At 41.1% G+C, this 23,364-nt stretch overlaps 1 protein-coding gene across 5 annotated transcripts in view; it reads left to right on the forward strand.

Annotated features, from left to right (window-relative positions):
* Positions 1-23,364, forward strand: part of ATP8A1 (ATPase phospholipid transporting 8A1) — a 215,598-nt gene that overhangs the window by 151,957 nt on the left and 40,277 nt on the right. For all 5 annotated transcript variants that reach the window (XM_080676966.1, XM_080676968.1, XM_080676965.1 and 2 more), the window contains 2 exons: positions 16,210-16,393; positions 16,485-16,595. In XM_080676966.1, the coding sequence (XP_080533092.1) occupies positions 16,210-16,393; positions 16,485-16,595 (295 nt within the window). The remainder of the gene's footprint in view (positions 1-16,209; positions 16,394-16,484; positions 16,596-23,364) is intronic.

Genomic DNA, 23,364 nt, shown 5'->3' on the forward strand with positions numbered 1-23,364 from the left:
AGAGTCCGCAGCGGAATTGAAAGAAGCGGTTGTTCTCCGTCCGTGGGCATCAGGTCCACCGTTTTCTGAAGGGGGACAGAAATGAGCCCCTGGCCCCCAAATTATTCAGGGCTTTGGAGTCCCGGTTTTGGTTTACGAGGGAAGGTTGCATGTCATCCCTCAGGTATTTTTTTGAGTTTGTAAACTCCAAGAAGTAAAATGAAATCTGTTTTTATCAGTCTACGAAGCACTGTATTTCCATGAGCACCACGCAGCTTTCGTTTTTACCTCCGTGCACATGTACCTGTGTAACCTGAGCAGCTTAATGGGAAACATGCGTCTCGTGTCAGGGCAGTTTCCGATCCGTTTTCCTGGTGCCAAACATAAGCTGCGCCTTCGTGGCCCTCTTCGCTTCGGTTCCCTGGCTCACACACCCCGGTGCTTACTGTTCTGTGTGATCACAGTACTCTTGAAGAACAACGTGAAAGCTATGGACCAGCTCCTCCAAAATATACACAAACATGTCAAATTACATGCGCTATTGTAGGGGTTGCACAGACTCCCCAAAACTTGGACAGGTATAGAGAAAAGGGACTTGCTCCGAGAGTCATGAAGATGTGTGTGTACTAGTATAGGTAACAACAAGAGCTATTCTGCAAAGTAGCTGTGTCAGAAAATAATTCCTCATCTCAGTTTCCAATATTTTATTCCCTAAAGTCTTATAGCTTGCGTTATTGGTATAATGGCGTTTTGGCTGGGGATGCACACACTTCTTGTTCGAATGCTACCTCTCTGGCACTGCAGATATCTAATGGCATCTCTCCGGCCTTGCTTTTGTGACCTGTGGAGCTTGGCATGCAGCACTCATTCTAGTCCTCCAGGGAGGCTGGTGTCTAAAGCAGCAAAGAGCGGAGCTCCTGTGGCTTGGAAAGGCGGGATAGCCGTGCGCACACGCACACTTCCTGGCTCAGCTCCTTCCAGCTCGAGCGCTTCTGGGCCAGAAGATTGCTCTGAGCGCCACCCCCTCCCCCTTTTTGTGTGTGTGGATGAACCGTGTTTGTGTTGGCCACTCTGTCCTGGGAAGACTCTGCCTACTGCTTGCATTAGCTTAATTTGGGGAAGCATCTGTTCCACCTCTGTGACTATTCCCTCCAGAAGAGAGTGGTTGGAACGTGCAGGGAAGTACTGCCGTGTGTTAAATGGCATGTGGTTTCTGAGATCCTCGTCAGTTCACATAACCCAGCCTTTCAGAGGATTTTACATTTTTTCTGTAGTTGTCAGTTTAGTTTAAACATATATTGAAACTTATGTTCTGTGACAGTTGGTTGAAAATTGGCCTAGAGCCTCCAGCTTTTAGACTGTCTAGTAATCACCATTCTTCTACATAATTTATGTACTCATGTCTTCTGAAAAGCAGAAGTTAAATTGAAGTAAGCATTTTTCTCTACTTGCAACATCTCCAATCAAAGTTTTAACCCCCTTTTAGGCGATTTCCCTGAAGTGCATAAAAAAACACTTGACCTCAGTGAGTGTCGTCACTCGGGAGTGGCATTCCAAGCAAGCCCTTTCACCTTCGTCCCATCAGGGGACCCTACAAGGAGAGGTCTAAAGGGACACTGCATACTTTCTGTCATAGCTTGCGTGCGTTAAATAAAGGATTTATTTACTTCTTGAGTTTATGTCTTGAATCTTTTAGGGTTTTCTTAAACTTCAAGGATTTCTCTAAGTAAGTGTTCTACTTAAAGGGTAGTCATAAAGCACAAATGAAGTTAATAAGTGCTCAACAGACATTCCTTTCAAGAAAAATGTTTGTGAGCATCGTTGGATGCCAAAGCAGATGTTTGGCTCTGAGAAAACTTACAAACTGTTAATGGATGTCAACCCCATATTTGCTTCCAAGATAATATGAATAAATGTTGGAAATGGTGAGAGAATGTTTCTTTCAGACATGTATGGCTAAAAGAGAACATAGTGAATAAATTTTATCATTTCACAAAATGACCATATTTTGCTGTAACATAATATAGCAATAAGGTGTCCAGCCCTGTCTATCTCATTTGCTGTTCTACCTGTACTGAGTAATGTTAAAGGAGCTGCATGGCCACATGACAGCCTGGTAGCCAGGGAAGTTCATATTTAACAGTAAAATATCTAAAATAGATGAGAAGGCTAAATGCTGTAGAATATCACTGTAATTTGATATTATGTACTTTTAGATGTGACTCAAGATAAAGCACTGGGACCAACACACGATCACACACACACACACACAAAGTAGACCTGCAGATTACATAAATATTCTGATAAAACAGAGTTAACCTGTATTGGAAAGTATATGAAGTATAAGTGTACAGCTCAGTGAGTTTTCACACAGTGAACACACTCTTGCATCAAGCACCCAAACATGACAACACCCCAGGAAACCCCTATGTTCCTGTCAGGTCTGTGACCTCCCAAGGGTAACAGCTGTCTTTATTTCCATCACCATCCCTCTTAAATGTTGTCCTATTCACTTTGGTCTTTTTCTGTTTTGTGTCTTGCTCACTTGGAATAAGTGTCTGTATCTTCTGTAACTGCATTCAAACTCTTGACGATTCTTTTCTGTTCAACCATTTTAACACAGAACTCTGCAGCTTTCCAGGAAAGGCCTCCCTGAAGCTTCACATCAATCAACACATCAGCACCCTAAGATATGCCTCAGGCAGATGCAGACCCACCTCAGAGAGGGCTCACAGTTCTCCTCCAGTTCTGCAGTGCTAGAGTGAAAGCACTTCATTTTCTGGTTTGCTGAGGGCAGGGTACATGGAACCTGCAACATTCCTCCGTCTGCCAGTCTGCTGACCCCGATGGTGAGGGAAAGGGAAGCAGAATTGGTTTGGCATTTCTGGTTCTCCTTAAACTCACAGTGGTTTCCAGTGATTGCCATCTTTCTAATAAACCTGTCTGAGGCATCTCCACTTGGAGTAAGTTAAAGCTTAGTGCTTGGAGCCAGGCTAGAGTTCCAGAAGTCAAGGCCAGGTAGGATGTAGGCCGTGACTGTCACAGGGATCCTCAAACTTTTTAAACAGGGGGCCAGTTCACTGTCCCTCAGACCGTTGGAGGGCCAGACTATAGTTTAAAAAAAACAACTATGAACAAATTCCTATGCGCACTGCGGGCCCGGGACGAGTCGGCTGCTAAGCAGGACAGGCAGCGGCACCCGGCGTGCTGGATAAATGTCCTCGGCGGGCCACATGTGGCCCGCGGGCTGTAGTTTGAGGACCCCCGGTAGCTGGAGGGCATAGAGTCAAAGGAAAGGAGAGACAGCGTCCCAGGGGGACGATGGCCTTGGAAAACAAAAGGCAGATTAATAAGGGATCAGACAGAGACACAAGAAATGGACATAAAACAAGCTTCAAGTTCAGGGTGAAAGAGGAGGTCGTGCCAGGTAGCATTCTCTCAGAGCAGGGCAGCGTTTTATAGGGAAGAGGTGGGAAAGCTCGTAAAGGGATAGATAATAAATGTGTGAGGCTTTCTAAGCTATAGAGTGCCTGTCACAGCTACTCAACTCTGCAGTTGGAGCATGAGCTGATGTAAAAAACAGGCTGCTGCCTGGGCCGGGCCCTGGGGCCGTCAGCCAGTCCGCCCTGCTCTGGAGTGTGTGTGGCTAATGAGTGAACAGCAGAGGGAGTTGGTTCTGACAGAACTTCCCGAGAATATTGATGGAGCTCACTCCAGGCTCCTTCGTCTGTCATTTCCAGACTCCTTCTTTCTTGAAAATGGAGACATATTCCCATCTCACCTGGCATGTTTCCCTTTGTCCATGATTCCTCAGAAAGGACTGGCCCTCCCTGTGGTGGCAGCGGTGCAGCCTGGAGCTGCCATCCAATTTCTCTGTGCCCTGGGATTCGAGATAACCCCTTAAAACGTGGATATTCCCAGAAGTCAGTTTGTTTTTAAATGAGATGTCAGTGAATACCTATATATCTCAACAAGAGAAATGTGAGGAACCCAGGACCACAAACATCAGATCTTGCTCTGTCACCAAAATGACTTCCCTGTGTTCTGGAAGTGCCAGAAGGTGCCAGAGGTAATGCCAGAGAAGGATCAGGCGGGAAGATGCTCAAATTAGCCTTCTCCCGAGGCTGCAGGCATGCTAGTCTCAAACAAAAACAAGTTTTCTTTGATTTTTATATATTATTTCATTTTTGCCTTTCATTCCCTTTCTCTTCACTCCACCCTAGGAAAACAATCTCAGATATTTAGTAGGTTCCCATCCAGCTACCATACTTTATTTGTAGGTGTGTGTAGCTATGGAAAATATATAATATTGTGATGCCTGTGTTAAGATAGATACATGTTTATAATATTTCAACATAAATCTTTTGCCTTTTAAATTTTTTTTACAATTTTAAGACCTCTCCATGATACTAGATGTAGAACAAGTTTGTTTATTTTCAGCACTATTATTATAGTAATGCACGTACTGCATTTGACTATATTGATCTGTTTCCATAATGATGGCCACAGAGGTTGCCTCTAAATGTTTGCTGCCATGGGAAGTGCGGAAATGAGTGTCCTCTCTGTGCACCCATGCAAGTGTTTTTCCAGCATATACACTCAGGAATGGGAGTGTTAGCTGTGAGCAGTGTGCATATTTCACTTCAGTCAGAATTGCCGCATTGCTCCCAAGCTGCTGCACTGGTGTGTACTCCAGATCCATGTAGACGGTTGCTATTCCCTGCCTTTCCCTCAAAATTAGCACTCCCGAATTCATCTTTGCCAATCTGATGGTTGAAAAGTGGCACCGTATTGTTTTGATTTTCATTCATCTGATGACCAGGGAGAATGAGCATTTCCTCATTTAACTGTTTACCTCTCTAGATTTCTGCTTTGGAAGATCATTCTTTCATTCATTCTCCCATTCATTCAACAAATGTTTTTTGAGCACCCACTATGTGCAGTTACCTTTGTAAGTACTATAAATAGAGCAGTGAACAACAGGAAAAAATAGTTCCCGCCTTCACATTATAACTATCCTTTCTAACAAGGTGGGGATATGCTAATTGACTGTCATGCCCTCACAAAGCTGGCGGCACCCACAGCCAATAAGGAAGGAATATGCTAATTGACTGCCTCGCCCTCAAAGATGGTGGTGCCCACAGCCACAAGATGGCCACGCCCAGTTGCCTCAGCCCCTCTGGGGCGGCAGGTACGTAGCACGGCCGGGCCCACCTCCAGGCAGGTCTGGCCGCTCCGCGCACCTGCCTCCAGAGTCCCCCAGTCCCCTCGGCCCCCCATCCGCCCAGGGCCAGCCTGAGGCACAGGCAAGCCTCAGATGGTGGCTGCCCAGCCATCCAGGGCTGCCTGAGGCTCAGGTAACTAGGGCCGGGCGAGGCTTGCGCAGCCGGCAGTGACAGCAGCAGAAGTGTGATGGGGGCGTCACCTTCCCCTGATCACCGGATCACCTCCCACCCCTGAGGGCTCCTGGGCTGTGAGAGGGGGCAGGCCAGGCTGAGGGACCCCCCCTCCTTCAGTGCATGAATTTTCATGCACCGGGCTGCTAGTTGTTTAATAAAAATAAATACATGTACATTCAAAAGGCAGTCATTGCTGTGTGCTAACAATTAATTTATTACATATAAGACAGATTTATATGAAGTCAGTGATAACCGTTGCTATGAAGAAAGGTAGCACACTGAAGAGGGATACGGATACTGAACTTTATGTTGGGTTTCCTAACTTATTTTGCTGCTTATATGCAAGAATTCCTTGTGTGTTCTGGATATGGATTCTTTGTTGATTACAGACATGGCAAAAATCTTCTAGTCTGGCTCCCTTCTTAATTCTGCCTGTGCTGTTCCTCCTTGAACAAAAATCATTGACCTTGAGGTAGTCAAATTGCATTAATTTTTCCCTTTATGACTTGTGCTTTTTGGATAGTGAGAACTTACCACTCACAAAGTTATTCTCCTGCTTTTTCTTCTGTTAACTGTGCAGCTTTCTGTTTTCCGTATAGGTCTCTAATTCGCATGAGGTTTGTTTTGTATGTCTTATAAAGGAGAAGAGATCGAGTGTTTTTCATTTCTACATAGTGAGAAAATTCTCCCAGCGCCACTTACTAGTGTACGCAATGCTCCCATTCCCTCTGCTTGTGATGCCACGAGCTCTGTCACTCAGGCCCTGAGACCAGACTTTCCAGAATCTAAGCACAGGCCTCACCTCTTATTAGCTGAGTAGCATGTTGCTTAACTTCTTCATCTTTGAAATAAAGGTAAAAATCATTGTTATCATAGGGTTGTGAGTAATAAATGGGTTAATATATGTATACAGTGCATTGGCAGTCATTATTAAAAATTATGTTACTCTTAGAAATGCGATCACATTTTCTATATGGCCTACTTCAATAGTTCTGGCAAGAGGAATGCTATCATAACATAAAGATTTCTCTCTGGTTATTAAGCCTTTTCTGTGTCCTAAATTCTATTTTGTCTAGTATTAAAATGGCTAACTTGGCATTCCTTTGTTTCATATGGGCCTTGTCTTTTTTTCCCTAAACCCTTATATTCAATCCTTCTGTAAAATATAGTGACTAAGAATGCTGTCTCTAAATCCACACTGCTAAAGTGAACCCTGACTTTACCACATACCTGCTGTTTTACCTTAGGTGATTTAATCTTTCTGTTCCTCAATGTCCTTGTTTGTAAAATGGCAATAATAATAACCCATCTCACATAGGGTTCTTCTGGGAATTGAATGAGTTAAAACAAGTAAAGAACTTAAAACATAGTGATCAAATAAGTGTTCTCTTATATTAGCTATTACTATTGTAAATATGTCTGTTTTAGACAACATTTTGCTGGATCTTTTTGTTTTAATTCAACCTAAGAATCTGTCTTTCAATAAGTGAATTTAACCCATGTATATTTATTGTAATTATTGCTATTTTAGGCTTTGTTTCTCCTGTTTTATTTTGTGTTTTCCATTTATTATGCTTTTTGTTGTTTTTTTCCTCCCTCTCCTTTCCACTGTCTAAATCAGATTTTCTGCTGCTGGTTTACAATCTGTATCTAATCTATATGTGGTTATTTCTAAGTGTTTGATAACCATATTTGTGCTTATTATTCATGTTAGTATATCTTCCCTTTCCTACCCCACCTCCCAAAGATATTGAAGTAATTTTGTGTGTACATCCAGTGTCAGATCTTTGTTTCTTTGTAAATAATCTGTTTTCTCTCTAGAAGCTTTTAGAAATTTTTCTTAATGTTTAACCATTTTCTTAATTTAAGCATAATATGTCTAGGGTTAAGTACCTTTTTCTTGAATTTCTTTTTGGCACTGTATGAGATCTTTGAATCTAGGGACATGTCTTTCTTTAATTCTGGTAAATTATTAAGCATTCTTTTTCATTCTGTCCCTTTTTATTCTCTTCTTGGCATTCCATTATATATATGTACTCACCTGTATTCCTCCGTTTCTTTGCATTTTTCTTACAATCTTTTTTTTAATTTCCTGCTGTCTTTGAGACAGTTTATTTAATTGAATTGCCCTTCTGAGCGCTGTCATATTTACTATTCACTTTACTACTGGCTTCTTCCTTTTAGCCGTTACATTTTTGTATGACTTATATTCCAATTTCTTCAATTACATTTTTGTATGACTTATTTTCCCATTGCTTCTATCTTCCCATATCTTTTCAACATATTTTTAAATATGTTTCTAATTATTCTTAGAAAGAGAGGAAGGGAGTGGGAGTGAGAGCTAGAAACATCAGTGATAACAGAGAATCATTGATTGGCTACCTCCTGCATGCCTCACACCGGGGATGGAGCCTATAATCCAAGCATGTACCCTGACGAGAAATGAAACCGTGACCTCCTGGTTTATAGGTTGACATTCAATCACTAAGCCACACTGGCCAAACTAGGAGGTTGTGGGGTTTTTTTAGTACCTTTTTTAAGGTAAGGTCTATTTGCCAGTTAGCAATTGGTGGTGGGTGCTTATGCGCAAGTGCACACACACATACATGCATATTCAAATACACACTGTCAATATGATTCACTAGTTAAAATAGTCTCTGAACCATATAACCTGAAAACAGTAGTAGTTTACCTATAACAACTGAAATTCCATGAGAGAGAAGTTTTGCATTTAAAATGCATTGCAAAGGGAAATCTTTTCTAAAGTTACTTTCCTTTTTTAGTCCCTGTATTTTATTTCTGTAGACTCAATCCCTATATTATAAGGTCCGCTGCACAGTTTATCCACAGATACTGCCTTTGGAGGCGAGGAAAGCATCCACTCTTCAGTCATTTGAATAACACAGTTCTCTTGCCTAGAAGTGGTTGAATGTTTCATTATGTGCCACATGCTCAGTATCGTTTTTAGGATTCGCTTTACAAGGGGCTGTTTTCGTTCCATTAACAAACTGATGGGGAGTTTCCGGAAGTGTTATGACACTTGTGTGATTTTGGTGCATGTAACACAGACTTTTTATTTTTTTGCCAGGTTTTAATTTTTCCTCTAATTAAAACTTTTTAAGAGCCTAACAAATTATAATTCAAAAAGGAACCAAGTCAGATCTCCTAAGTTTTTCTCTTAGGTTTTCCTCTCTTTTTGTAATTTCTTTATTAGTCAGCAGAACGTGACTCCATGGGGGATAGGCTGATACTCCCAAGGAGAAATCTTAGGAAGTGTGTTGCACAGGAAAGTACAGCAGCTCCCTGCACTAATGATCCTGATCTCTAAAGAGTCCCAGGAACTGCCCCCTAGCGTAGTGAATGTGGGGCTCCGTCAGCACGGTCGCTGTGTAAAACACTTCAGGATAACACGCATTCCTCTGTATTCCTACATGTTCTATTTTTTTTTTCTCGATTCACTTTCTAAAGGCAACTTTATAGTAACTTTTAAGTTAAGTTTACAGTATAAATTATTGAGATCATATTGTATTACCAGCATAATTTTTTGCTGCATAAGGTATTTTAAGCTTATTAAACTAAAACACAATACAGTAAGATACATTATTGTACCTCTTTCGTCTACCTCTAAAAAGTCCCTTAAGATATTCTTTATTATGGGTCTGTGTGTATTCCTGCACATTTCATCTTTACCCATATTTCATTCAAAAAGGTGACTCTCTGCCTGGCTAGTAAGGCTCAGTGGATTGAGCCTCATCTCACACATCAAGAGGTCACTGGTTCTATTCCCTGTCAGGGCACATGCCCTGGGTTTGGGCTCGGTCCCCAGTAGGGGCCCTGCAGGAGGCAGCCGATCCATGTGTCTCTCTCACATCAATGTTTCTGTCTTTCTCTCCCTCCCTCTTCCTTCCTCTTCCTCTAAATCAATAAAAACATATTTTTTTAAAAAGTGATTCATTTAGCTAATCCTATGAAAAGAGTGCAAAATATAATTTGAGCCACTCTATATACTTCCTAGCTTAAATGGTAAAAAAAAAAAAAAAATTCCACTACCACGATCTCATGTTCACAGGGCTGTGAGAATTACTACATAGGCAGTAAGGAAAGTAATGAATAACATGTGCAGAAACTACAGCCAAAATAATATCTGAAAAGCATATTGCACTCAGTGCACTGCTAGGGCGTATCGCACAGGACCACCCTCTGTTTGTGGAGCCACGGGGAAGAGACCCGGACCCTGTGCACACACTGAATGTGGAGTCTTTTTCTGTCGAGGCTCGCTCTTCTCCTGAAGAATAAAAAGCAGCAGCAGTGGAGAACTGCGAATAATTTAAATCCTGATACAGACCCATAGGTGGTAAAAAATATCTAGGGCAGAACACAGTGCTTTTATGATGTTTCTGGATGAAACATTGGGACACTATTGGTATTTGTAAAATTGAGGTTTTAGATATGTTCAACCATGGATGAGTGGGTTTTGATAGACATTTGGAAGAATTAACTTGTATGGCGAAAAACATGCAATGCCTGACTATTTAGTCAGGGGCACTGACCACTTTTCCCTTAGATTCCCGCCCCCCCAACCCCAAAAAATAACAGCCAACACAACAATAACCATTGGTGTGAATGAATCTAAATTATACCCTTTTTTGCCAGATAGGCAAAAGTTATATATTTTTGGTGTGCCGCAGAATTTTTAGTAATTTGTGTATGTGTGCCATGATATGAAAAATGTTGAAAATCACCATTCTAGACTATTAATGGACACTGTACACATGTAGAAGCAAGTGTACAAAAGTCGAGAAAATAAATAAACTCTAATGAGTGAAGTAGGTGGCCTTTTAGGAAGAAGGAATAAAACTGTAGGAGGGACTATGTTGTGGATAATTTTTAATGTGTGCTGCTGCTTTTACCTGCCGTGAGCTTTCCTTGTCAAATTATAACTCATCAAGGAAACCTCTTGCAGCCCAAGCTAATTTCTACATCCTCTACAGAAATTACCAATCTGTCAAAAGCTTTATGCTACACTCACTTTTATTGTCTTGTCATTTGCTTTGCTATCTTGTAACGCCTTTGTACCAAGGAACAATTTTTTAAACGGATGCTTTAAAAGCATAATCTTTTTAACTGAATATGGCTTGAATAACCTGAGTCCTCCCACCCCTTAAACCACATTTCCTCCCTAGGACATGCTGGCAGGTGCCCACAGCACGTCGTGCCAGAGCTGGGAGGACCCTCTTTGGTGCACCCCAGCCTTTGCTTCCATGGGTGTGCTTAGTGTTTACCTCTTATCAGTGGGTGCTTGGTCCCTAATCTGTTTCTTCCTATGCTACTTCTTAAAGTACTCATCCTTTAATTAAACATGTCGTAGGCCTTAGAAATAATAATCTAGTCAAAAGAAAAACGAGTATAATGCTCTGGAGAGACTTTTTTGAGTTGCTAAAAACTTTGCTGTTGAATTTGGGGTGGGGACTATCGTAAACTTGGGTGAAGGGCATCATTACGTTCTAGTCTTCACATTAATGAAACCCACCGTGGATTGTGCCTCGTGAGGGAGGCTTCTGCCACCAAGGGATGCAGAATTTTAGGCAGCTGACCCCGATGCCAAGTAAAGTTCTTTGCCCTGCGTCACAGGTTTGTACATTTATGTGTTGAGCTAAATGTTTTAAGTAAGCATATTTTATTTTTTTATGAATCCCCACTTAAATCTGACATCTTTCTTTAGCAACCAACTGCTATTTCAAACCCTCCAGATATGAGGGTTTCCACTGTTTCTTGAATCTTCTTCCAAACCAGCTGTCTACTTTTAGCTTGATAATAGAAGCAGATGCCTTAGCCCAGTGGTCGGCAAACCACGGCTCGCAAGCCACATGGCCTCTTTGGCCCCTTGAGTGTGGCTCTTCCACAAAATACCACGTGCGGGCGCGCACGTACAGTGCTATTGAAACTTTGTGGCCCATGCGCAGAAGTCGGTTTTCAGCCTGGGCGAGTCTGTTTTGAAGAAGTGGCATTAGAACACTCAAGGGGCCAAAGAGCCACATGTGGCTCGTGAGCCGCGGTTTGCCGACCACTGCCTTAGTCAGTCGCAGCAGCAGTGTGATGTGAGGAATGTCTGTGACTACATCATCAGATTTTTTTTTTTAATGGGTATTGTCCTTGCCAAGGGGATTTGTATTCTGTTTTTAACACCTGAGTTAACCACACCCACCGAGTTGGTGTAAATTCAAAGCCAATTCTAATTTGGGGATATTGAAAATTGCAGTGTTAAGCAGAGAAAGCAGTGGTTGGTTGTAGTAGCCATGAAGAAAAACAACAAAGTTCTGCCCCGGCCCAAGTGGCTCAGTTGGTTAAGTATCATCCTGTACATGAAACGGTTGCTGGTTCCATTCCCAGTCAGGGCACATACCACCTGGGTTTCAGGTTCAATCCCTGGTTGGGGCGCTTATGGAAGGCAACCGATCTGTTTCTTTCTCACATCAATGTTTCTCTCTCCTTCCCTCCTTTCCTCTCTCTAAGCATGTCCTCGGGTTAGGATCCTATCTAATAAAAGAATAATATGCAAATTACCCATCACTCCACTACGCCCATCAGCCAATCAGGAGCAAGTATGCAAATTAACCCAACCAAGATGGCTGCCGCCACAGAGAGCAGGAGGGAGGCTTGAGTTTCCCTGGCGATGGAGGAAGCCAAGCTTTCCGCACACCCTGGCGTCCTAGGCCTCCACTTAAGGCTACAAAGTTTCAATTATAGAAGATAAATAAATCCCAGATCCCAGGGCCTCTGCTTGGGTTGCCCGGCGCGGGGGGGGGGGGGGGGGGGGGGCCCAGAATGCAAACCACCACAGGCCCCTCGCCCAGGCCGCCCCACGCCCCAAGGGAACCCCCACCCTGATCCAGGACACCCTTCAGGGCAAACCAGCTGGACCCACCCAGGCACCAGGCCTCTATCCTATCTAATAAAAGAGTAATATGCAAATTGACCATCACTCCAACACACAAGATGGCTGCCCCCATGTGGTCAAAGATCCTGCCCCCATGTGGACACAAGATGGCCGCCACAAGATGGCCTGCAAGGGAGGGCTTTTGGGGGCAATCTAGCCTGCAGGGGAGGGCAGTTAGGGGTGACCAGGCCGGCAGAGGAGGGAAGTTGGGGGCAAACAGGCTGGCAGGGCAGCAGTTAGACATCTATCAGGCTGGCAGGAGAGTGGTTAGGGGGTGATCAGGCTGGCAGGCAGAAGCAGTTAGGGGCAATCAGGAAGGCAGGCAGGCAAGCAGTTGGGAGCCAGCAGTCCTGGATTGTGAGAGGGATGTCCGACTGCCCGTTTAGGCCCGATATTGGAGAGGGTGCAGGCTGGGCTGAGGGACACCCCCCCCCCATGCACGAATTTCGTGCACCGGGCCTGTAGTTAAAAATAAAAGAAGAAAACAAAGTTTAATCTGGCTCTTTTCGGATCCTTCTTTAAATCACTTGTATTAGCTGCTATGCAGAGATGTGTCCTTTGTGACACATTGACTTATGAATAAAGGTACCACTGTTTTCTAGTTCCATTGATATACCCTGGTGTGACTTCACATGTGTTTACATTGTAAGACTGTTAGATCGTGAAGAGAATTTGATCAATGTTTTCAAATATTTCTCTCTTTCCATGCCCATTTCCCATTTGCTTTTTAGTCCATTTCTTGGTGAGCTTTCTTTTGTGACATTTACTAAATGTCAGCGGTAGTCTCCACCTAAAACATTGGCCTAGAGCTAGTGGACTTTGGCTTATATTTGCCTGTTAAGAAAAATTAAGTAACCTTTGAAAATGAGATGAAAATTGCTTCAAAGAGCAAAGGGGGCTAACATGCAAAAGCTCATTAATGGCCTGAGACTCATCCGTTCCCTTGTATTCACCGTTGTGTCATTTTGTGCAATTGCTAGACTCTGGAAGATTTAAAGAAAGAGTTAAAATAAGGCTTTCATATAGCAACCTTTCACTGAGTACCTATTTGGGATCAGCACTAGGAATACAAAGACAAGGAGACAGGTTCACTCTGCAAGCAACTCCCAGCCTGATGCAATGATTCTCACACTTGAAATAAAACTCAGCGTGGCTCTGGCTGAATGAAGCCTTTCTGAAGGGCAGTGGGCCTCCTGAAAGTACATATTGGTGCCGAGTATCCACTGCTAGGAATGTTTCCTAAAGAAATAATCAGGAAAATGTGCAAGATGTTGAGTCTTTCAGAGTAATGATCTTCATTTTTAGATAGAAAATTAAATGATTTACCAGATGTTCCAGCAGATATTATGAGGCACCTCCTCCACTTAACCTTGATAAAGAATTTAGCTGTGCGTTGTTTTTCTTGTCCAACATTGTGTGATAGTTATTAGTATTTAATCACAATCTTCACTGTTTACTGAGCCAGTTCACTGTTTAGTTTTTCATTCTTCTTAGTCGCCAAGACAGTATTCGTAATATATTAAGTTCATTACACTGACGCACTCTGTCTTTGAACCCTGCTGTAATTGTTGTGGCGTTTATTTCTTAAGTGGCTTTTAAAAGTCTGTAATAAGATGATCCAAAGTTAATACAAAAAATGATTTTAGTATGGGTGCTGCTGTTCTCTGTCCCTGACCCCACAGTTATGCAGGAGGTTGCTTGAGTCTCCTTGGCCATTAGTCAGCGCCAGGTGTACCGGTTAATAATGCGGATTTTGTAATCAAAGAAAACACGATAATTTCAAGAGAAACATCAAAAGTGCTTTATTCAAAGTAATGTCCATCGCTAGCTACCCACTTCCCCCATCTTTCAGGTAATTTGTGGATACCGTCCCAATAGAACTTTTCTTGTTTTTTTTTTTTTTTTAACATTTTTTTTTAATATATTTTATTGATTTTTTGCAGAGAGGAAGGGAGAGGGATAGAGAGTTAGAAACATCGATCAGCTGCCTCTTGCACACCCCCTACTGGGGATGTGCCCGCAACCAAGGTACATGCCCTTGACCGGAATCGAACCTGGGACCCTTCAGTCCGCAGGCCGACGCTCTATCCACTGAGCCAAACCGGTTTCAGCAGAACTTTTCTTGTTTTGAGGCAAACCATTCTGGGACCCAATTTTCCACTTCTTCGTACATTTTGAAGTGCTGCTCAGAAAGTGCGTGTGCCATCGATCATAACAAGTGGTAATCTGAATGAGCAAGGTCTGGTGACTACGGAGGGCGGGTGGGTTAATACTTCCCAGGCAAGATCTTTTAATGTGTCTTTAACTGGCTTTGAAGTGTGTGATGGTGCATTATCATGAAGCAAAATTACTTTGCCGTGTCTTCTGGCACATTCTGGTCGTTTCACAATCTGTGGTTCAAATTGATTATTTGTTGTCAGTAGTGATCAGAATTAACAGTTTCACCTGGTTTTAGAAGTTCATAATACACCACACCTTCCTGATTCCACCAAATACAGAGCATTGTATTTCCAAAGCAATTTGGCCTTGCAGTCTATGTTGATGGTTGACCTGGATCAACCCATGATTTTGTGCGTTTGGGATTCTCAAAATAAATCCGCTTTTCATCACCAGTCACAATTCGATGCAAAAAAGACTTTCGTGCCGTTGAAGCAACATTTTACTGATGACTTTTCGGTTTTCCATTTGTCTTTCGTTCAGTTGATGTGGCACCCATTTTCCTTCCTTTAAAATCTTTCCCATTGCTTGTAAATGATCGGAAATTGTTTGCTGAGCAACGTTTAATATTTCTGCAAGTTGTTTTTGAGTTTGACATGCATCTTCATCCAGTAATTCTTAAAATTGTTGGTCTTCAAACTTTTTTGGTTGACCTGGACGTTCTTTGTCTTTCACATTGAAATCATCACTTTTAAAGCATTTAAACCAGTGTTCACAAGTATCTTGAGATGGAGCAAGTTCACCATAAGCTTCCCGAAGTATACAATAAGTTTCAGCAGCACTTTTCTTCAAAATAAAGTAATGAATTAAAACTTCCCGCAAATGTTCTTTTTTTGGCACAAAATTTGACATTTTTAAGCGTAAAAATACCTATGATGTTAACACCTTCAGCAAATTTGATATATGAAGTTTTGAAGCTTTCTGTCAATACAACAAAGTAGCATACATATCAAATCTCATATATATCTACATATGTGTAACTCCATCTATTGAAAAAAATTCGCATTATTAACTGGTACACCTTGTAGCTTTGGAAGAAAATTGAGGCACAGGAGCTATGCAACCAATGCTTGGTATTTACTTTGGTTGATTCACCATGGTGTCTGAGAACAGGTCAAGAGTTAGCCAATGCCCTACTGATAACTTCAGTAGAGTTTGGGGTTGTTTTAAATGTCTGTTACATTGTCTAAGTTCACCTTTCGGTGGCTCAGAACTTTTGTTCTCCAGAAATAGTACAGGTTTTAGTAAGTATTTGGACTATCGTTTAACAGCCATTCTGACCTTTTTCGTTCACAAGTGAAAACTTAGAAATGCTGATGTTATTTGTTAGGAAGTAATGGCATTTCCGAACTCAAATGCTATTTCTTTAACAAGTTAATGCGCACTTGTTAAAGAAATAAACTAGTCCTGGTAAACTGGTAAATTAGTGCTTAACAAGGTATCATAGCTTCTGTTTATCTCCTAGAGATTTGCTTCCAAGACTTAGATTTTCTTTTTTCCCTTGAGTTGGCAACCAGATTAACAGAACCAAACATTTGCAAACCTAAGACTTTTCCATAATGGTTCTTCATAGAACTGCATACTTACTTGCTCTTATCCTTCAAGACAATTGACATTTTAAAATTCTTTTTTTCCCACCAGAAAACAGAGCTAATTGATCATTTGTTCTAATTTAAGGGTTTCTCCCCTTCAAAAATCTGAAGTCGTGGAGATGGTTAAGAAACAAGTCAAAGTCATAACACTTGCAATTGGTGATGGAGCCAATGATGTCAGCATGATCCAGACGGCACACGTCGGCGTGGGTATAAGTGGGAATGAAGGCCTCCAGGCAGCTAATTCTTCTGATTACTCCATCGCGCAGGTAACGATCATTTCTGCAGCCACACCCTTCATGTCAGTCAGCTGACACTAGGAACAGGGAAATACTAATTTTTTTTCCACTCTTATTTTAGTTCAAGTATTTGAAGAATTTATTGATGGTCCATGGTGCCTGGAACTATAACAGAGTCTCCAAGTGCATTTTGTACTGCTTCTACAAGAATATAGTCCTCTATATTATTGAGGTAATAGCCGGTTAAGTTTAAATCCTTGTCACTTACATAGATATGTAAAGACATTTTCTTTATGAAGACATGTTCTCATTTTAATTAATCCATTTGCCTACTTTGTATAACTTCTAAACATGTTAAAACAAAAAGTTTGTCAGCCCTGGAGAATAATTCATGTTTAAATTCTGGCTAAAAAAGTTATATTGCTTTGGTAAGAAATGTTGGATTATATTTGCTAATGAAATAATGTTTTCTGTTTTAAAAAGACTACAAACTATAGAGTTTTTTATGAAGCTCAAAAACATACAAAAGAAAACAATACACTATTTAGGGATATACACATGGAAACTGTATTTTAAAAGACAGTGAAGGGAATGATAGGCATAATGAGGATAGCAATTCTGCTGGGGGTGGGGGGGTGGTTAAAGAAGCAGAAGCAGGAAGGATACGTAGGCAGTTTTGCTAATATTGGCCATCTTGTAGTTCTTATTATGTTTCAGACTTAGATACTTATATACAAGTATCCCTTGCTACCCAGACCTGTTTTGGTTTCTGAGTTTGGTTGGTAGCAGGAGTTTAGATAATGAGGAATGAGTCTAAAAACTATCAGAATATTTAGTTCCTGTGTCTGGACAGCAAGAAATTGCAAATTCCTTTTCATATATCAAATATAACATCATTTTTGGGGGAGGCAGGGGAGCCACAAACATTTAGTCAGTAAAATCATTTTTTAAATGAAAACTTAACCTGAGTCAGGAATATCACTTCTAAAGGGTTGTATTTTGTCCTACAAACGGTTTCACAGCACCTACTGGGTGCCAGGCCCCAGGCTTCGTTCAGTGTTCTTCCTGTCCTCCATCCAGGAGCTTGCCAACAGAAATAACAATGCCAGCCCCCTGTGCAATTCTGGAAGCCACATGAGCAACACGTAAAAATTAAAGCCCCATTAACCTTTAAATGATATTTTATTTAAGTCAGTATATTCAGTATTACCATTTCAACCTTTAACCTTAAAAAAATTTAATGTGATATTTCCATTCTTTTCTTCATACTAAGCCTTCAAATTCGGGTGTCTAGCAGTGGCTACCATAGTGGACAGCAAAGCACCCATGCATGAATAAGTGCACTGAACAGTCCATCAGGAAGTGATAGATAAGTCATTTACCTTTCGTTCACATTTGGCCACGTTCCCATCAGAAGCTGTATTTATAAAACACACGCTAGATCAGTGGTTCTCAACCTTCCTCATCCCGCGACCCTTTGATACAGTTCCTCACGTTCTGGTGACCCCCAACCATAAAATTATTTTCGTTGCTACTTCATAACTGGAATTTTGCTACTGTTAATGAATCGTAATGTAAATATCTGTGTTTTCCGATGGTCTTAGACGACCCTCGGTTGAGAACCGCTGCTGTAGAGCCTAAGACCATCGGAAAACACGATTCATTAACAGTAGCAAAATTACAGTTATGAAGTAGCAACGAAAATAACTTTATGGTTGGGGGTCACCACAACATGAGGAACTGTATTAAAGGGTCGCGGCATTAGAAAGGTTGAGAACCACTGCTCTAGACGTTACCAGTTTCTTGCCCTCTTGCAGCCTCGCAGAGCATGAAGATTAGCTCTCCATAGCTCATTAAGAAAGCCCTCCATCTGCCCCTCCTGTGGGAGGACCCACCTTCGCCCTCATAAATATGCCCAGAGCTTCCTTACAGATGTTTGTTTATTCCACTTTGACCTCTAACTTGCTGGCTGTTCCTCCACAGCTGTCAGAAGATACACAGCCTAACACCCCAACCAGTGTTGCTCAGTGACTGAGTGTCAATCAATCAATCTGGAGGTCACAGTTTAATTCCTGATCAGGGCACATGCCCAGGCTGTGGTCTTGATCCCAAGTAGGGAGCGCGCAGGAGGCAGCCAATCAGTGATTCTCTCTCATCATTGATGTTTCTATCTCTCTCCCTCTCCCTTCCTCTCTGAAATCAATAAATATATATATATATTTTTTAAAGAATATAATATCCTATGCTTTACACCAGAGAAGTAACACTGTAAACAAAACAAAAATCTAGATTTCACACCTACCCTGTTGGCAGGTTAGCTGGGAACTGCTGTGTGTTTGCTTCAGCTGTTCTTTATGTCTCTGTAAGAATGCTTGTCTCCTTATTAAAATGCTGACTTAACAGAGTTCTTATTATAAGTCAGCTGGTAAAACTGAAACTTAGTTTTCAAGTGTGCAGGCAGTTTTATTTATTGGTCACTGAAAATCTATAATTAGGTTACATACAACCCATTTGGTAAAATAAGCAAATACTTGGAAACAAACAGGATAATCTGTTAACTTCCTTATTGCTCATTTCTGCTGATTTGGTCTATAGTAGTCTATGTTTTGAAGCAAAACACACCTCCAAAATCGCTTACGAGATCCAAAAAATATATTTTTTATTGTATATATAAATTTGTGATTTTTTTTTCTAAAATAATTATTTATGACTAGAAGCCCAGTGCAAGAAATCGCACGGCCTCACCCAGCCACCCACTGCCCCGCCTTGACACCCGAACCTCTTTACGCAGAGCTCCAGTGCACCTGGCCCAGCCACCGACCCCCCCACCCCCACCCCCACCCCACCCCACCCCTCCCCTCTGGCCTTCTCTGGCCCCTTCAAGCCCCGCCTTCACTCCCTCAAGTCGCTTCAGGCTGGTTCCGCCTGCTCCGGGCACCTCCCCGCTTCTGCCCCCTCTCTGGAGCAAAGCGGCAGCTCCGCCCCTTCATGTCTCCAGAGGAGAGCGTGGACGCCTCCCACCTGCTGCGCTGTACTCCTTCCCCTGGCAGGTGGGCGGCGGGGCGCTCAGAGTGCAGAGGTGGGTGGCGAAGGACTGGAGAGGGGGGCGCTAAGGGCTCTCACCCCCGCCCTCCCGGCGCCTCCCCACTGCTGCCCCATCTCCAGAGCAACGCCCCACTGCGCACTCGCAGGCAGCCTCCTGCGATCATCGTTTTGTTACAGCGTCCCGACCATTAGCATATTAGCTCTTTATTATGACTACCAGTATCCTTTATAGTTACTAGCTTTCCTAATTACATTTTTCTCATTCAAAATAATATCAACTTATATAGTTTATTTACATATATTTTTGAAGATACTAGGAGTTTAAAGCCATTGGTAGCAAGAAATCTGCTTTAAAAATGTTGTTTTTTTTAATCTAGATCATTTGACAATCAGCAGTGAAGTGGGTAAAACTTATGTGCTAATAGGGGAAATAAAATATATTAAATTCAAATGGAAAACTAAATCTGTAGTTTATGTTTCATCCAGAGTTATACGATTTGTGTTTGATTAGACCTAAATTTCACTTGGCTTTGAATTTAAAGCTTCTTCATGAGATATTTAGCACTGACCAAATTCTTTCAATATCGAACAGGAAGTAAGTCCTAACTTGGGGTGTTGAACTACACAATAGTGTATTATAGAATTATATACCTTAAACCTATATAATTTTACTAACCAATGTAACCCCAGTAAATTCAATTTTTTTAAAAAAAGGAAGTAAGTCCTAAACTTTACTGGAAATCTCATTTAAGTTACTTTACTTTGAGCACTTTATGGAAATGTATTTTGAATATAACTCAACTATCTTGGAAACAAATTGACCTTTTCAATCAATTCCCAGATACCAAACTTTTGCCAGCTACAACAAGTTCTGCAGATGTTAATGGCTCATGTCAACACTGTGGATGAATAGACAGAAAACACATCATTGAATGTCTCTAGTGAGGACAACTGCCAGTCTCCACTCTCTCCTTAGAGTGTTTTGTGCTGATGAGCCGTGGGAGCACAGGACTCACTGTTTGTAAGCTGCTGTTTAATATGCAAAAAATGCTCCAGCGGGGAAGTCTGTGCAGCTTCAACTGCCACGCCTCTGCTGGGACGTGGAACTTAGAAAAGAATACCAGGAGAGGCAGGTCTGGAGTTTCTTTGCTAATGAAGGAATAGTCTGGAGCTCTATGGGTTTTATAGATTACCTGCAAAAACTGCTTTTCCCATTGCTGTAGTGCCAGGAATGCCACTATCTAGCCTGTCCATTGCCATCAGCTTCAGCCAAACAAATAAATACAGATTTGGCAGGTGGCGGTCTACAGCACTTATTGATGTGGCCACTTGCAGCAGCCTGGGTGTTCACTGAAATTACTGGCTCTTTCTAAAGAGATTTTTGCAAAATTTCTTTGAGACATCTGACTCCTTCCTACCAAGATAAGACCTTTTCTTTCCATTGGTTGCATCCAGGTGTTCTGGTAAGATCCCAAAACAATGTAATGTTTCTCATTTCCAGAAGCTTTGAGTCAGGTCAGTGAGGTGATATTTTCCCTGCACGTTGTGCTGGGATGTGGCTTTCCTGTAAATTTAAATAACTTAAATTCCTCCCCAGAGGAACCGATGTGGTTTTTTTTGTTGTTGTTGTTTTTTTTTCTGCCCCTGGTTTAGGTTGAGTCAAAGGAGGGACTTTTATGTATCTATAATGTAGGTGTTGTTTTTAGTGTGAGATATGTTTCTAATGTATCTTTTAACTACAAATCTCACTAACTTGGAATCAGCCTTCTGGTAGACTTCTCTTTCTCTTTGAATGCCAAAATATTTGTGTGAAGGTAATATAGGGTACTCCGTTGGAAGGCTATTCTCTTATCTAGTCATTTCTATTCTATTCTATTTCTATTCTAGAATAGACTAGAATTAGAATACTAACTTTTTTAAATGCAGGAAGAGAATTTCTAAAACCTTTACATCTTTCAGTAGGAAAAATAAAAAGGTAAAAATTCATCCCTATCCATTTAAAAATTTCTGTCATAAAGCAGCAAATTCATGCATTTTAAAAATAAACTTTGAATCCAAACATGTTGGTTTATTTGCATATTATTTGGAATTTGAAACTTTTCCACCTAGATTAAGGGAGGTTCTTAAATTCCAAGCTTATACTAGAACATTTGAATCAGCATCTCATGTTCTGTACAAAGAAACTAGGAGACTAGTCACATTTACAAATGTTGGCTCACACACAATAAATTTATTCATATACATTTCTCTTATTATTCAGTGATAATGATTGCAGTTGCATTTATAACCATAACCTTTGAACTGATTCATATCCATTACACAAATTTGGTATGCATGTCTCTTGGGCTTTCTTCAGACCAAAAATTATTAGACTGCATCTTCATAGACTAGTGGGGACATAATTGAAAGTTTGGGTTTAATAATTCCTTATATTTCCATCATACCCTAGGAAACCTGAAAGAGCTTGTTTGTATGTAATATCATGGTAGATCACAGTCACCTTCAGAGAGGACATTACCATCATCCAGAGTATCACAAATATGTATTTACTTAATCCATATCTCACAGAGGTCAAATGTGAAAACGCAATAGTAAGCGTTGAAGTCTGTCTTGTCGATTTGTGTATGCTTAACACTTTAAAAAAAAAAAAGGTGAAGTCAGCAGCACCACCCTAAGGAATAAACCAGTACACATGAAGATGCTAATAAGTTTTTTTTAAACTTTGCATGCACAAATGAATGCTCTGGCTCCTTGTTTAGGACAGATGTTCAATTTTTTTTCTGTAAATATATGTGGCAAAGCAAGCAACAATTTCAAATTTGACTCCAATTTCTATGCTTTTGTGGTTGTTAATGTGTGTACAACCCTGACACAATTTGGACTTATTTGTCACTTGCTATTAATACTTTCTGTTCTTTTTCATCTCCTGAAGCAAACACTTATTTTTCCATTCCTTTCCACTCTAAAAAGGAAAAAGACCAGTGTGGGTACAGAAAGTGTTCATTGTGGGGGTCGGCCTGGGTACTTACTGATAAATGGTGAATTTGTAGCAATTCATGCTTCCATAGTGATGTTAAATGAAACGTGAAGTGTAGCAGAGTCCCAGCAACTCCGATTCAAAAATTCACTTGCCGGGCATGTCAAGCCTGCTTTCCTCTAACAGGTTTTTTGTTGTTGTGTTTTGCTTTTGTGTTTGTGTTTATGTAATCTCATTGCTGGGCCAAACGTTTCACTCTTCCAGATCAACGTGATTCCAATTACATCTTAAATAATGGAGGAATTATTGATTTACTGATATCACTCTCAGTTACCATTTGTCTTACACGTGTTAGATAACATTCTTCTCTATTGCCCCTTAATTTTATAGCCAACAGTTAAGGTTCCTATTTTTAAGAGAATTGCAAAATAGGGAAGGACATTATGCTCTGTTAGTTAAAGATTTATTTTTATCAAAGCATAAATTTAAGTTATAAAGTATTTTAATATATAAATTCGGATTTCATATTCTGATGGCTGTAATTATCAAAAACTATTTTAAAAGTGTATATAGTCCTAAATGGTTTGGCTCAGTGGATAGAGCATCGGCCTGCGGACTGAAGGGTCCCAGGTTCGATTCCAGTCAAGGGCATGTACCTTGGTTGCGAGCACATCCCCAGTAGGGGGTGTGCAGGAGGCAGCTGATCAATGTTTCTCTCTCATCTGATGTTTCTGACTCGCTATTCCTCCCCCTTGCTCTCTGTAAAAAATCAATAAAATATATTTTTAAAAAATAATAATAAAAAAATAAGTGTATGTAGTTTGACCTACTATAATTCCACTTATAAAAATTCATCCTGGAAAAAAAGAAAGAAAAGGGCCACAGGAAATTTTTGGAGGTGTGTTAAGTCTATTGTCTTGATTGTAGTGATGGTTTCATGGGTGTACATATGTTCAAACTCACCAAATTGAATGCATTA

Source organism: Plecotus auritus (genome assembly GCF_963455305.1).
Source record: "Plecotus auritus genome assembly, chromosome: 1".
NCBI classification, from domain to species: domain Eukaryota; kingdom Metazoa; phylum Chordata; class Mammalia; order Chiroptera; family Vespertilionidae; genus Plecotus; species Plecotus auritus.